The sequence below is a fragment of the Platichthys flesus genome, chromosome 5, assembly GCF_949316205.1.
Source record: "Platichthys flesus chromosome 5, fPlaFle2.1, whole genome shotgun sequence".
NCBI classification, from domain to species: domain Eukaryota; kingdom Metazoa; phylum Chordata; class Actinopteri; order Pleuronectiformes; family Pleuronectidae; genus Platichthys; species Platichthys flesus.
In genome coordinates, this window is record NC_084949.1 from 13,962,410 (window position 1) to 13,977,055 (window position 14,646).

Here is a 14,646-nt window from a genome sequence, read left to right on the forward strand (position 1 = left end):
GGACATTCAGAGGCAGCGTCCCCAGCAGAAATGTGTTCTCCCTGCAGTCTTTGTACAAGAAACAGAATAAAAGAAAAAGGCAGACAGAGAAATCCTTAGTTTGACTGTTCAATTAACACCAACACAAACTCGCTCCTGATCTCGCTCTCTCTGTTGCTCCTTTTCTTTCTGTTTCTTTCTCACTCTCTCCGAACACTCATTCCACTCTGCTATTCTCTATCTTGTCCTATATTTTAAAATATTATATATGCCCTTCAAAGACTCTAACCATAACCATCACAACTAAATACCCTAAAGTAAGTCTTAACTCTAAAAACAGCCCCTAAGGACTGTGCATAAAGGATGTTACGCAATATGGTCCTTTAAAAAATATGAGTACATATACAAATACACAGACACACACAGACACGCATGAATGAACTGTACCTTAGAAATAACTGCTTGACAAAACTCAAGGTCCACTTACTAGCCAGAGTCTTTGAAAGCATTGTATGATCAACTCGATTCAACCTTGTGATCCAGTGGAAAGCTAAGTAGAGTGTAAATAGCTTTAAGTGAATGTAGATTTGTAGTTGCTTTGTCAAGCTACTGTCAATATTTATATAAACAATTTAGTATTGATATCAATCTATTTTTGTCATTATAAAATAAGGTTTTAAAAGTTTTTTTTTTAAATAGTGGGTCGTCAATCATGATCACTGCTGAAACAACTCTACTCTCATCTTTAACATTTTTATTCCTAATCCCAGATCCTTGCAACGGTAATTCAAGGGCAAGGACTGCATGACAGATAAACAAAAATAAACATTACAAAAATAAATGGGCCCACTGAGTGATGGACCCCATGCAGATATTTAATCCTGTGTGCTTTCTGGTAAACTTGCCAAGCTCAGCCCTCATTGCTCCAAAAACTAAGCTTCAAAGATGCTCAGCTCACATTAAGCTTCATTCCACCCGGCTGCGCGTAGTCTCTCTCTGTCTGTCTCTTCCTCTAATTACAGACACACGGGTATATCACATTGTAGGCATACTGTATATAATTACAGCAGACAGAAAGAGCTCTGAGGTGTATAGATATCAAATCCCCATAAGGTGGGATAATAGGATAAGTCATGTTAGCTCGATCATAATGTGATGCACATCGGCACACACACACACACACACACACACACACTCTCTTTCTCTCTCTCTGAACTCCCTTGATGCCCATGTCCTAACAATGGCCTCATTCTTAATTTGAGAAAAATAAAACATGGTGGCAAAAGTGGAAGGGATTAATTAAAAGTAAGGGTAAAGATATGAGATACTGTATGCATGTGCACAATAATACCATTACACTGAAAACACTGATTATTAAATATGTGATAACATCGTATAGAGATTTGCCTTAACTGACCATAAATCAAGCCATTATCACGTCAGAGTCTCCAATTGAGCTGAACAGCATTTTTTTGGACTGTGGGAGGAAGCCTGAGTATGGGGAACAGCCACATATATGCAGGTCCCAGTCGGTTGAACCAAGAACATTCTAGTCGTGAGTTGACAATGCCAAACACTGCACCACTATTAATTGACCAGTTAATGAGGAAGCAGATTTACCCAAGATTGGGAAAAACGTGGAGAGCAATATCGCAAGTTCCTTTTGTTCAGCCACTGTGTTTGAAAGAGGAATGGGGGGGGGAGAGAGAGGCTGGGTGGTCCCAAGGGACTTCAGTGATGGGGAGAGAAAGCTTTTCCGCATATTTACATCTGCATTCATCAAATAGGCCGCATCATCCACAGCAGCTGCACCACCTTGTAGCATCGAGACGGAGGAGAGAAAGCTCCAGCGATTTATTTACAGAGTTTTCAAATCCATCCAGTGTTTGCCATGTTTGATGAGCCTTCAGGCTGCACGGAAATCATTCAAAACTGATCACGGATAAACCCTACTTTGTTTCAGGTCAGTGCATTTTCAGAAGAGTGTGTGATTGAAAGTGAAATAAAAGGTCATTTTAAAAGCTGCAACTGACATTTAGCACCAAGTCGGAGTGTCCTCTTCTTCTTCTTCCTAATGTTTTGTCTGTCTTTGAAGGAGTGTGAACCATAATGGAAACACACCAAGGTGCTTTGATAACCGCATCTGACTCTCCGGGTCATTAAACACGGTGCAGTCGTCTAAGCAGCTCGGTGATAACAAACACACAAACAGACAAACACATTCTGAATTCTGTGTTCATCTCTCAAAGTGGTGTTTGAAAATGGATTCATATAAGAATCAAGTTTCTTTTCTTTTATGAACCATCTGTCAGTCACCATTACGATACGACGTGCACACGGCACAATAACAATTCGAAATGGCAGCCATTAATTTAGAAAACCTTTTTTTAATAAACCATCCATTTTAAATGTAATTGTAAACCTTGCACAAAGACTTCCCCCATCATGGTTACACCCTTTTAATGGACGGTACAGCATAATGCTTCCTTCCTCTATACACACACACGCATAAACACTTGATTTAAGGCATCTCCACCTTCGTCGTTCCTGTGCTTAGGAAGTGTGTCTCGGCACGGTGACCTCCATCCCTGTAATTAACTTGGTTTAATAACATTATTTAGTGTCTGTGTGTGCATCTGTGTGTGTGTCTGTTTGCTAAAACACCTGACAAGGACACAGTCGCTTATAGTTCCTCATCAGGCCCCAGGATGATAGGGTGGTATTTTGCTGCTTTTCCAAGCTTCGGAGAATGAACACGTTGAGTCGACTAAATCTACAAAGTCATTAAAGTGGTGTTTTATGTGTGCCGCTCTTTCAGAGCCGCTCCCTACCCCCATCAGCCATCATGTGTCACTAGTTGAGGGTTTCACTTGTGATTTATGGGATTATCTGTCTGTGTTGTTTCCGTCAGTGTCTATGTCTGTTTCTCTGCTTGAGTCTGTGGTTGTGCACTTGTTCTTGTCTGCAGCAGAGTCCGTCCTGTGCCCAGTTTTATTGTTTCTGTTGTCCGGAGGAGAGAATACCGCTCTGTTTACATGCTTGTCCATTGTGTCCATTAAAGTGTCTGTTGGCCCTGGAGGGTCATCGATCTCTCTCTGAGTCATTACTCGACCCTGAACTCTGCCTCGACCCCTGTATGTGCCAGCTGAGCCCTCCTCTGTTCACTTATTGCTTGTTGTGTTTCTTCGCACACCCCCTCTGTGTCATTATAAAGTAGATGCAAAGTTGTTGTAACTGTAAAAACTGTAAGAAATTATTGTTGACAGTGTCAACTGAATATCCTGAATATTTGTTTTCCTGCTTTCTCGGTTGTACGTTGAAATAATTTGCCAGTGAATGCTTAATATGGTTGAGACTGATTCCGGTGACCAAAAGCAAAAATAAAAAAAAATCATAGTCAAACACAAAGAACCTAAACATCACAGGCAAAACAACCACAGGGTTCATCCTTTCTTCCAATGGGGGTCGATATCGAATTAAAACAGCAGAGTGTGTGAGTGTGTGAGTGTGTGAGTGTGTGAGTGTGTGTGTGTGTGTGTGTGTGTGTGTGTGTGTGTGTATGTGTGTGTGTGTGGTGGGTAAATTAGTGTGTGATTTATGGCACGTTTCCTCCTCAATTCACTCTGAGGTTAATGCTAAAGGCCACCACATCTGGTATCCCTAGGGTGTTTGTCACTGACCCATGCTACACACACACACACACACACACACACACACGCAAAGTGATGAAGAAGAGAATGTGAAGAGAGGGAAATGGACAATAATTTCATCATTATTAATCAATCCTACAAGCTGCAAATCATATTTTGCAATCCCATTGGCCTTTTCATTCTGCCAGTAGAACACACGCACACACACACAGAAACACACAGACACACACACACAAAAACTTATTCTGCCACAAGGTATCACACTCTTTCAGTGGCACTGTCATCTGAAAAGCTTTCCCAGTATTTCCCCTCCAGTTATCTTTAAGTGAATCCAGAAGTGTCAGCCTCGGGAAAAAAAATGAAAACAAAGAAAAGAAAAGAAAGAAAAATCCAACCAACCCCGCAGGTGAATGGCTTTGCTTGTGTTTGTTAGTGTTTCCTGAGGAACACAGCTCATGACACACACACAAAGAGAAACGCAGGTTCACTCTCTCAGCTGAACATGGCTGAGACTGCACCAGTGCCTCAGGTTGATAGAGAAGTCGGAAGAGAGTGGGGGACATTTTGTTATAAGCTGTGTGTCTTTCATTTGCAGTTGCTCGGTTGGTTTCCCCCATCTCCTCTCGTCTCCTCTCTCCTTCTCTCCCAACTTTCTCATATCCTGGTTCCCCTCTCCAATCCCTCTCAGACTTATTAACACTTATGAGTTCATCTCCGCTCCGTGTCTCTTCTCATTCTTCATCCCTGCATCACCCCCCTCACTTTAAATGTCATTATTACTGTGTGTATGTGTGTATGTGTTGCTCGGGTTTTGCTCCATTTGAGATCCCACTTGTTTCTCTCTGCTATTGTTCATGGCCATAGGGGGATGTGAGTGCTTTGATGGGGGACTGACAACCCCCTACATCCCACCACATCGGGTTCTATGAGTGAAACACAGGGCCATCTGTCCTAAACATGACACACACATACACACACGGACACACAAACACTACCTTTTTGAAGGATATTAATCTAAGTTGATGTCATGTGCTGTGAAGTCAGGGGGACACAACAGTGTGCGTGTTTGTGTGTCTGTGTGTTTGTTGGTGAGAGAGAGAGACCACACACTCACCTGCCAGCACACCACACACGTAGACCAGTCCGATCCTCAGGGCCCCATGGACCATTTCTAGTGGGACTCCCACCAGCAGCTGCATGGCCATGTTGAGGCTTAGGTGTTCAATGCTGTAACATACACACAAAGCAAATATTACTATAAATAACTGCAAATAAAAATTTACAAAGCAACCTAATAACTTAAAAACTAAAATAAAAGCTTTTTTTTATATCGGCCATGTGATAAATCGGTCATGAGGTAGTTTATTTAGCAAAACATCATCCCACTGTTCCCTCTATATTTATGCTTGTTCACACAAGTGTGTGTGCTCATACAAACACACAAACACACCTACACACATGCACACAAAGAACATCTGCTCCTTCATCATCAAACCGCGCTGTCTAGACCATCATGGCTAGTCATCATCACTCTAGTGTACTCAAACATTATATAAGAACACAGACGGAGGCAGACGCTGAACACAAACACACACACACACACACACACACACACACACACACACACACACACACACACACACACACACACAGCACAATAAAAAGATAAAATCCATGCATATCAGCTGCACATTTATCAAAATCCGCCAACGGCTTATGTTTCAGTGTGATGACTATGAGCGAGGGATAGCTGGTTCACGCACACACATCCTTTGCCCTTCATGGCTCGAAAAAGTCCTTCCAGCCAAACCTCAGTCAGCAGCTAAGACACTTTCATGTGTCACAGCACAAACCAAAAGAACAGCAGCTAGCATAATCCGGCCTCCCTGTCTCTCTCTCTTACCGTCTCTTCCTCTCTCGGTCTCTCACTCACTACAACCAATTCCCTCTGTCTGAATTATAACTGACATGTCTGTCGTGCTGAAGAAGAGACGACAGAAAGAAAGAGAGCGCGATGGAGCGATGAGACGTTTTCATCCTTCCAACAGTTTTGACTGAGCGAACCGTTGCGTCCTGATGATGCTTTGAACAAAACAACAACAAACAGCTTCGGCAATCCCCACATCAAATTCTCCCGGCACGGACAGGGGAAAACATGACAAGGCCAATGATCTATTTCGGTAGAAACGATTCACCCACCTAAACTACAAAGTCGATATGGTGGATTGTTCCACTGATCAGACGGACAATGGGGCGTATTGATCGGCTGTGAAAGGCCCGTCCACACGCACAAGGACGCCTCCGCTCCAGATAACAGCGGCTATCTATTACCGTACGGCTAATGAGGCTATGAGGGATGGTGTCCATTGTCAGGCAGATCTGTGGATACCCATGAGAGGTCCTATTGTGTCTCCATGACCATGGCAAGAGTATTGTTTCATCCTTTTTTTAAGACAGAGCTGGACTTTGATTCAGTTTGCTGCCCAATTCATGTGATTAACTCATTGAAACGTCTCATAAAAACCTTTGACAAAGAAAAACTTATGAAGCCTTTTTTAGATGGTCAATGTCAATGCTCGCAGATTGTACTGAAAGAGTCCAGGTCACAGTATGTAATAAAGCCTGTGCTGGAAGTATGGATGCATTACATATGGAGGAAAGATGAATGGTTGATGAGGGGAGGGCTGAGGTGCAGATGTGTCTGCGAATCTGTGATAATTAGATTGAATGAGAAGAGGATGAAGGGATGAGGGAAGAAGGGAAAGGAGGATGAGGGACTGTGGGTAGGGATGAGCAGACGGAGGGACGAGGTAGAAGGGTGAATGGATGAGACACACAGAGCGTGATGTGTTGACCTGGAATGTCCACGATAGGATTGACAGGTGTGGCTGAGGCGTGGCCCTGCTCCTCAACCTAAGTTAACGTAATTTATTGTTTATTATCTTTGGACAAACCCTTCATAAGTCCCTTGGGTCTCTTGAAAGGTGCTATATAAATTCAAGCTATTATTATTATTAGAATGTAGACAAACTGCTAAGAAATCTTTTCAGTCCTGGTTTAATTCTGCACAAAGTTAATCTTCCTTATGTTTTCACAATTCCAACACACACACTGTTTGTGTGTGTGTGTGTGTGTGTGTGTGTGTGTGTGTGTGTGTGTGTGTGTGTGTGTGTGCGTGTGTGTGCATGTGTGTGAGAGTCGAGACAAGTGAGAACAGAGAGCGAGATTCTGCTTACATAATGCTGCTCTGCTGAGGGATGTTTGGGACCAGTGTGTACACTCTTTCTTAGTGTTGAGAATTTGGGTAGGATCAGTGCTACTGAGCTGTTGACAGGATTACATGGTTTGTGGACGTGCGGGAATGCATGCCCGTGCATGGGTGTGAGAGAGAGCGAGAGAGAGAGAAAGCGAGAGATGGAAAGGTGTCAGAAAGTCCAGAAAGTGTCTCTTTTAATGCTGTGAGCAGTGATTCAGTCATGAAGAAGAGGAGCACACAGCGTTATACCTCTTCTTTCGTTCAGGGTCATTTCACTGTGGCACCAATGTTTTCCCACTCTTTTGTGAATTACAGGCAAATAAAGAGTGAGAAAAAAATATTATATAATTGTTTTTACACTAACCTGCATCTTACAATTAACACTGTGCTGTACTGCAATATGAATTCATTTGAAAAATAGGTAAAGGATTGTTATTCCTAAGACATCACAAGAATGGGGAGGTGTAATTTCTCAACTCATTTTTGGCACTTGTTCATCACTTTGAATCTGCAGGGATTTGTTAAGATCTGCACCAGCCTGCAGAAAAGTTGAACATGTGTCCGTATATGTCTATGTGCACCGCAAGTTACTTCAGCTGTAATGTGATCAAAGGTTGTTTGATTTTCAGTTTCTACTGAAACCGGACTGATAGAAATAGCCGTAACACGATAGAAAAAGCATTCGAAAGACATTTCTAGGCCGTCATAGGTCGTGAGTAGCTCAGTATTCAGAATGAATGAAGGACATGCATCAAGGTAAGGTGAAGGTTCAGTTCATATCAAAGTGTCACTTTCACACTCAAGTTGTGTTCCAGTTAAACAAACACAGCCACCAGACAGAGTTGATGAGGCAGGTTCAAAAATCATGTATGAGACCAACCTAAGCATTTTAGTGGTGTTAACATGCTGTTTTTTTTGTATTGTCCATTAATTAAAAAATACTTTTAACATCTGATGGTAGATAAAGAAAGTAATGCTTTCCTTTTACTTTGTCCACTCTTAATTCAACAGCACTGTGACCTCTTAAAATTCAGTATCCTGACTTTAAATAATCAAAAGAACACACTGTCAACAGTTGTCAGAATGTGAGTCTACACATAACACACTGTACATTTTTCTTTTTCACAGCCACTTCCCCTCAGAGCCAAAATCATTTCACCATGTTCCTGTGCCATCGATGCATGTTAATCATCCAATCGCCCTCCTTTTATTCCTCCATTCACCCATTCTGTAGTTTATCTTTCCACCTCACACTGTCATCCCCCCGGCTGCCATCTCTGCCAAGAAAGTCATAATTAAATTACCTTTTTATTAGTACTCACTATTGCCTGAGACTACATTTACCCAGAAGGGTAATTAAACCTGGATGACCTGGACTGAACTGATAATGAAATAAGACAATGGGGAGGAGGAGAGGAGAGGAGAGGAGAGGAGAGGAGAGGAGAGGAGAGGAGAGGAGAGGAGAGGAGAGGAGAGGAGAGGAGAGGAGAGGAGAGGAGAGGAGAGGAGAGGAGAGGAGAGGAGAGGTTTCTCTAGAGAGTCGAGTTGGGAAAATAAACGATCCCCAGCCTCATATGTGACAGCAGCATTACAGTGAATACACATTACACTAATAATCCAATAATAGCGGCTTGCTTGATAATGTGATACTTTAAGAGTCCCTCAGGATGATATGCCCCTTGTTTTTTGAGAGAAACTGTATTTATCAAATATTATATTGCCAAATGCAACCTAAGACTCAAATAAACTCCTTAGAATAATGCACGCAACAACCCCATCTCCTATTTCTTACCTTCATTCTCCCACTTTCAATCATTTTAGCTCAGGGAGGTTGCACAATATATTTCTGCTGCTGAATTTAGCAGGTTTACATGAACGTCGCCAAACCCCGTTCAAAGGTCTGGTAGTTCTATAGAACTTAGCTCTATAAATACCTAGATTAAAAAGGGACAAATAATCAAATACTCATTTTCAATAACCAAATCTGAACCTGAACCATCACAGATACAGAACCTGCATCTGTATATCATCAATAGTAACATCATCCTTATGGATCAGTTTGTGTAACGTAAAGCAAGGAGTCTCCAACATTTGAATATTAGAAGGTGACAGTGTTTCTTACAGGGTTGGCATTCTCCAACCCTGTAAGAAATGAAGCAGGGAGGAAAGCTCACAATGAGAAACACAATAACTCACCCAGTGTGCATGAAGCTGTAGCTGAGGTACCTCCAGGCCTGGGCTCGGAGCTGGGGGTGGTAGGGTAAGGGGCTCTTTAGGAATGACGGGCTGGACACCTGCAGGACCAAGCGCTCCAGCTGGAACCCGTAGTACATGAACACAGCGACCTGGGGGAGCACAGAGGGATGAACAGGAAGTGAGTGAATTCAGGATTCATAAAATATAGACACAGGATGAGTTTGAGGAATTGATATTTCTATTTTCTGAAGATGAATATTATTATTATTATATATACTGTTGCTGCTATTATTACTATATACTGCTATTATATTGGTATAATTACTATCATATATAAATATACATTACATACTATATATACTGTACTATTTTTTATATAATGTCTAACAATAATATTTACCATCTTATCATCAGTACTATTACCATCATCTGCCACTGCACCTTATCTACCTATTTATCTTGTGTTTCTGTTCTTACTCTTTCTACTGCAATAATTTATATTTTATTCTATTGTATTGTATTTTATTGTATTCAAATGTACCGGCTGCTATGACGACTTAATTTCCCTTCGGGGATGAATAAAGTAATCTATCTATCTATCTATCTATATCATGGGAAAGTTTCTGTTATTGGTAATATTGCAAATTAAAAAAATCAATTTAAAAAAATATATATTTTGAAACATTATTAGCTTCCTCCTCTGTCCTAACTTCTGCTGTTACATCACTTTGTTCCTTGCTGTAAATGCACTAACCGTTTAGAATAATAGAAAAAATACCTATCTCTGAAGTAAAAGTGCAATATACAGATCATTTAGGACTGGTTCAATCCGTCACAATTCACCTCAGCGATGGTGATCGCCAGAATGAGCAGTGGCGGGGGGCAGTAGGTGTAGCTGTCAAAGTACCACTTGCGGTCGACCTCGCGGGGCAGCGTCTCGTAGGCGACGTGTCGGACCAGCCGCTGCGAGAGCCCCAGGCCGACCTCATCCCTGAGACTGCAGCCCTTCAGCTGCCGGCTCCCCTGCAGGATGGCCCTCCGGAAACTGTTGGAGCGCTTGTTACTCATCTGGAGAGAGGAGGAAGGGAGAGAGGGAAGTGATGAATGGGGTGAAAAGGAGGTATGGAGAGGGGAGCGGGTGAGGAAGAAAGAGGGAGGCAAAGAGAGGACTTATTCAAGAGGAGAAGTGGCTGGGAGACGGGTCAGAGATTTTTACCATCTCTTTCGTATTAGTTTCTATTATCACATTTCCATCTGTTTTTAGTTTTTTTTACATTAATCTTTCTGTTTATCTGTATTTTATTTAACACATGAACAACTCAAGATAATGATTGAATGCATATTCATGAACTGTTCAGAGTACAAGTGGAGCCTCAGCACTCTGAGCACAGGCCACACACATCGATCCTCCTCCCTCAAAGCCCCCCCCCCCCTCCCCCCCTCCTCGCCATGGCAGCAGAATGCCTGCATCATCACCTAGCAACCCACACACTCTTCTCTTTATCCCAGTCTGTGATTGAAGAGTTCATTTCCCAACACATGTTCGTTCTTTTTTGATCACAAGTGCTTCATAAATCAGAATCTTTCCATCACAGATCTTATCTTTATAAATCTGACCACATGATTCTTCTGTGCAAAGTCACTGTCTATTTTGATTCACTGCAATTGCTTTCCAGCAACAGGTTTTCAAACGATAGCATCACATTTTGAAACTCCTCACACACTCACACACTCACACCCACAAATGATCACTAGAAACACTTTTGAATCTCATAGATGTCAACAAGCTTTCACTTTTAACTTTATTCTCGGATATTCTATAGCCCAAGCAACTAATCCATAAGTCGCAGCTACTACACAACTACACAGCAACCTATAGCGACAAAACACATGCACACAAATGATCTGTTTAGCATAAAAGACCACACGCACACACAATGTGTCCAATTTTTCATAGGATCTCCCATTCCCCCCACTCTCACACACACTGTATAAATACAGTCAAGAATAAATGAAGGGATCTAACCTGATACAGGAATAACATGGAAGAATAAGTGATAACCTATAGACATATGGTAGGTTTAGATCGATTCAAATGTCAGGTCAAAAAATAAAAAAGAAATAAATGCAGAGACAAACAGAACATGTTCTTTTCGAAGCTGTTGGACAGGTTGAGTTTTATCGCAGCTGGAAGAGTCTCTGCTTAAATCACTGCTGCCTCCAAGCTTCTTGGCTTTTATTGCACTTGCTGTTTTTATTTTATAAGACTGTCCATGACGATGCAAAGACTCCTGTTCCCCCTCTTCTCTCCTACACCCTGAATCTCTTTTTCAGCGGTGTTTATGTAGTGCTCCATAACTCAATTCTACTGATGTGCTTGTGCCTCTAGGATTGTGTCATATGGCAGATGTTATATTGAAGGATATAGGGATGTAATATTTTTTTCAGCAAGGGCAGAGATCTGTCCAAATGAGGAGGAATGTAGCGTCTTGGAGTTATTGGCAATAAAATTACAATTATGAAGTAGTTGGATGCAACTATTGCAACTTTTGAAAGCTATACAACTTTAAATTGCCTCAAATGTTAAATGTGTAATGAAGCTTGGATTGATGTTTGTTCCAGTATTCTCACAGACTTCTCAGAGCCAAAAGGAAGCTTCTGCTTTAAAGTTGACAAACAACTCGAGAAGTCATAGCTGCAATTCAGATTCATGTTTAATTCAGCACAAAAGACAAAAACAATAGTGGCGTGAGGACAGATGTAAAATCTGAACATCAATAAATTCTCTGTACGTGCAGTTGGCTGATGTGTCTGCTGGCACAGCGTAATGAGACTTTTAGTGTCTCTGCAGGGATCGCTGTTCGGAGATAAACTTCAGAAAAAAGGCAATTATTTCAGCCTTTATGTCAGCCACAGAGAACTGTGGGAAAATTATTACGGGTTACCATGGCCACTTCCATAGTAAAAGCAAATACACACTCACATACACACTTAAAGACCTCCCCCAGGCTCCCATGCTCCATAACGACAGTGAATTCTTTGTGTGGAGTGACTGCAATTCCTCTCTTCTTTGTACGACACAAAGAAGGAATGACGTTCGGCCTGTTTACCCAGTGGCCAGAGGAGAAGGGAGAGGAGGGAAGGTGATAAATCGATGTTCGGCCAACAGGTAGATTATTGCACCGGAAAATACAGTCAGATGAGAGGGACGTTAGTGAGAGAAAGACTTAGGTGGAAAGATAAGGAGACAAACTGAAGAAAGAGGAAGAGGAAGAGGACCAAGAGAGGAAAGGAGGGACCGAAGAAAGCGTGGGAGCAGCGTGTTATCACAAAACCTTGGACATCACAAAGATGTGGAAACGTAAAATGTGATTGTTCAAAACCACATAAAAAAACGATTGAATGAGTTTAATTAATCTGCTGCTCTGACAACTTCCACTCTTCTGGGTTCAAGTTTCCTGCCAACTTTGCACTGCTGGTGGGTATGCGTTGACTGCCAATGTCCAATATATCCACCTCCTGGAAGGAATGGATTGTGGGACCAGGTGTGAATGTGTGGAAAGCCAGACCAACATGTATGAATGTGACTTTGGGCATGTGTGTGTGACTGGGACAGTTACGCAATGCTCAGCAGACACGGAATGCAGAAAATATTGTCGACCATTTAGCTCCAGCACCACTTCCGAAGCCATATTTTGCTTTTGGAAATGGTGCAATTTTTTTGGGGTGTTCTTTATGGACCTCTGTGCATGAGGACACTATCCTGTCTCCTATTATACACTCACAAAAAGGTTGCAGCACAGTGTGTAAAATACTGAATCCAAACATTACGATTTCCCCCAAATAAAACTAATTAGAACCAAGGAGTCACACCACAGACGAGAAAATGATACACAAATAGAAATAAATGTATCAGGCACACACCCCCCAAAAATAAGAGAGTGTAAGTGCAGGTGTGAGCATTGGCACCAATCCATCATGATCACTCCTCAATATCATCCTACTGGGGCAGAAAATAGAGCAGTTGAACCCCTCTATAGATATTTTGGGAGGAGTAAACCGGTTAGAGAGCAAGTTTCTGCCCAGGACAGGCGTGTTTATGAGTGAGATGCGCTGCACGAAAGAGAGTGAGACGGAATCACACGGATGGACAGAAAGAAGAAGGTGAAGAGGCACGGATAAGGAGGAGGCAGAGAGAAAAGCACAAGTTCTTATGCAAAGGAGAGGGAGACAGAGGTGAAAGAACAGAGAGAAGAGGAGTGAGCGGTGATTCGAACGCTGACTGTGACGGCGTAGTGAGCAGGTAATTACAGGGCTGTGTGGCGAAGGAGAGATGCTGCGACGCATAAAACCCCCCAGAGTTTGTCTCTGTCTCCTCTTCCTCTCGTTTTTTCTCCCCTGTCATCGCTGTCTGGAAGCAGAACAGCTGGAGAGATAGAAGGTATTCCAACACACACCCGGCACTGGCAATTCACTCAGAAGAATAATTATATCACTCTGTCAAGTTCCCACATCGGCCCTGACCCTAGGATCTTTTATTTCACAGGGCATATATTATCTGCCCTTGGAGAATCTAACGTGTTGTGTTTACATGCCCATTATCTACATTACCACACATTATCTATATTGCTTCTTTAAGGGGTTAAAGGGGTCGGGGACTGAAATTGAGCGAGAGGTGGGGCCCATCCTGGACAGGTCGCCAGTGTATTTAGAGCCAACATGTAGAGATGGACCCTTCATATACTCACATTAATACACTCATTCTTTTTAAGTGATATTCCAGTTTTGAACTTTTCTCTGATTAAGTCTGACGCATCATTAGTAGAAGCACTGAGATGGGGGAAAGGTTGGGGTGGCTAATATTGCATGAATTCAACCTACAATACAATGTTTCTATAAGTTATTTAAAGAAAAAATCAATAGTGGCATTTAAATTGGTATTAGGGCTACAACGAACATGTTTTCATTCATAAATAGTCTGTTTAATATCTGTATTTATTCATTATTCTGTCAGAGTTTCATCTACAGTGTAAATCACCCTAACCCTAACCCTAAGTAAGACTTAAAACTACTTTAAAATGATTGTATTGCTGTTACAATAGTTTTAGGAGTTATAATTCACTGCACAGCATATTGCCATAACCACAAATGTCACTTCTTCTCTCTTAGCTCCAGCACACCCTCCCTGTACAGCTTGTTTTTTGGATGCCTCTCCGTGAATGTAAAAAAACATTCAGTGAGTGGAGGCAATAGTGACTCCAGAAAATGGCATTTTTGCTATAATGTAAAGTGCGGAGTTTCTAAATACCCTAGTTGGGACACTATGTAAAGTGTCCCAAGTATTGCAGATCCCTAACCGCAAGGGTGGGACAATTCTAGGCATTTTGCCTCAATGATAAGTGCCTAGAAGTGTCCGGCTCATTCTGATTGGTCAGGACATTTCAAGGCATTTTGCTCCTATGATAAGTGCCTAGTAGTGTCCCAAGTATTGCACTTCCGTAACCACTAGTGTGGAACATTTCTAGGCATTTTGTCTCAGTGATAAGTGCCTAGAAGTGTCCGGCT

At 42.0% G+C, this 14,646-nt stretch overlaps 1 protein-coding gene across 2 annotated transcripts in view; it reads right to left on the bottom strand.

The window, feature by feature from the left end:
* Positions 1-14,646, bottom strand: part of rhbdl3 (rhomboid, veinlet-like 3 (Drosophila)) — a 51,991-nt gene that overhangs the window by 5,116 nt on the left and 32,229 nt on the right. For both annotated transcript variants that reach the window (XM_062387179.1, XM_062387178.1), the window contains 3 exons: positions 9,925-10,149; positions 9,082-9,230; positions 4,744-4,856 (listed from right to left, as the gene is read on the bottom strand). In XM_062387179.1, coding sequence (XP_062243163.1) covers positions 4,744-4,856; positions 9,082-9,230; positions 9,925-10,149 — 487 coding nt within the window. The remainder of the gene's footprint in view (positions 1-4,743; positions 4,857-9,081; positions 9,231-9,924; positions 10,150-14,646) is intronic.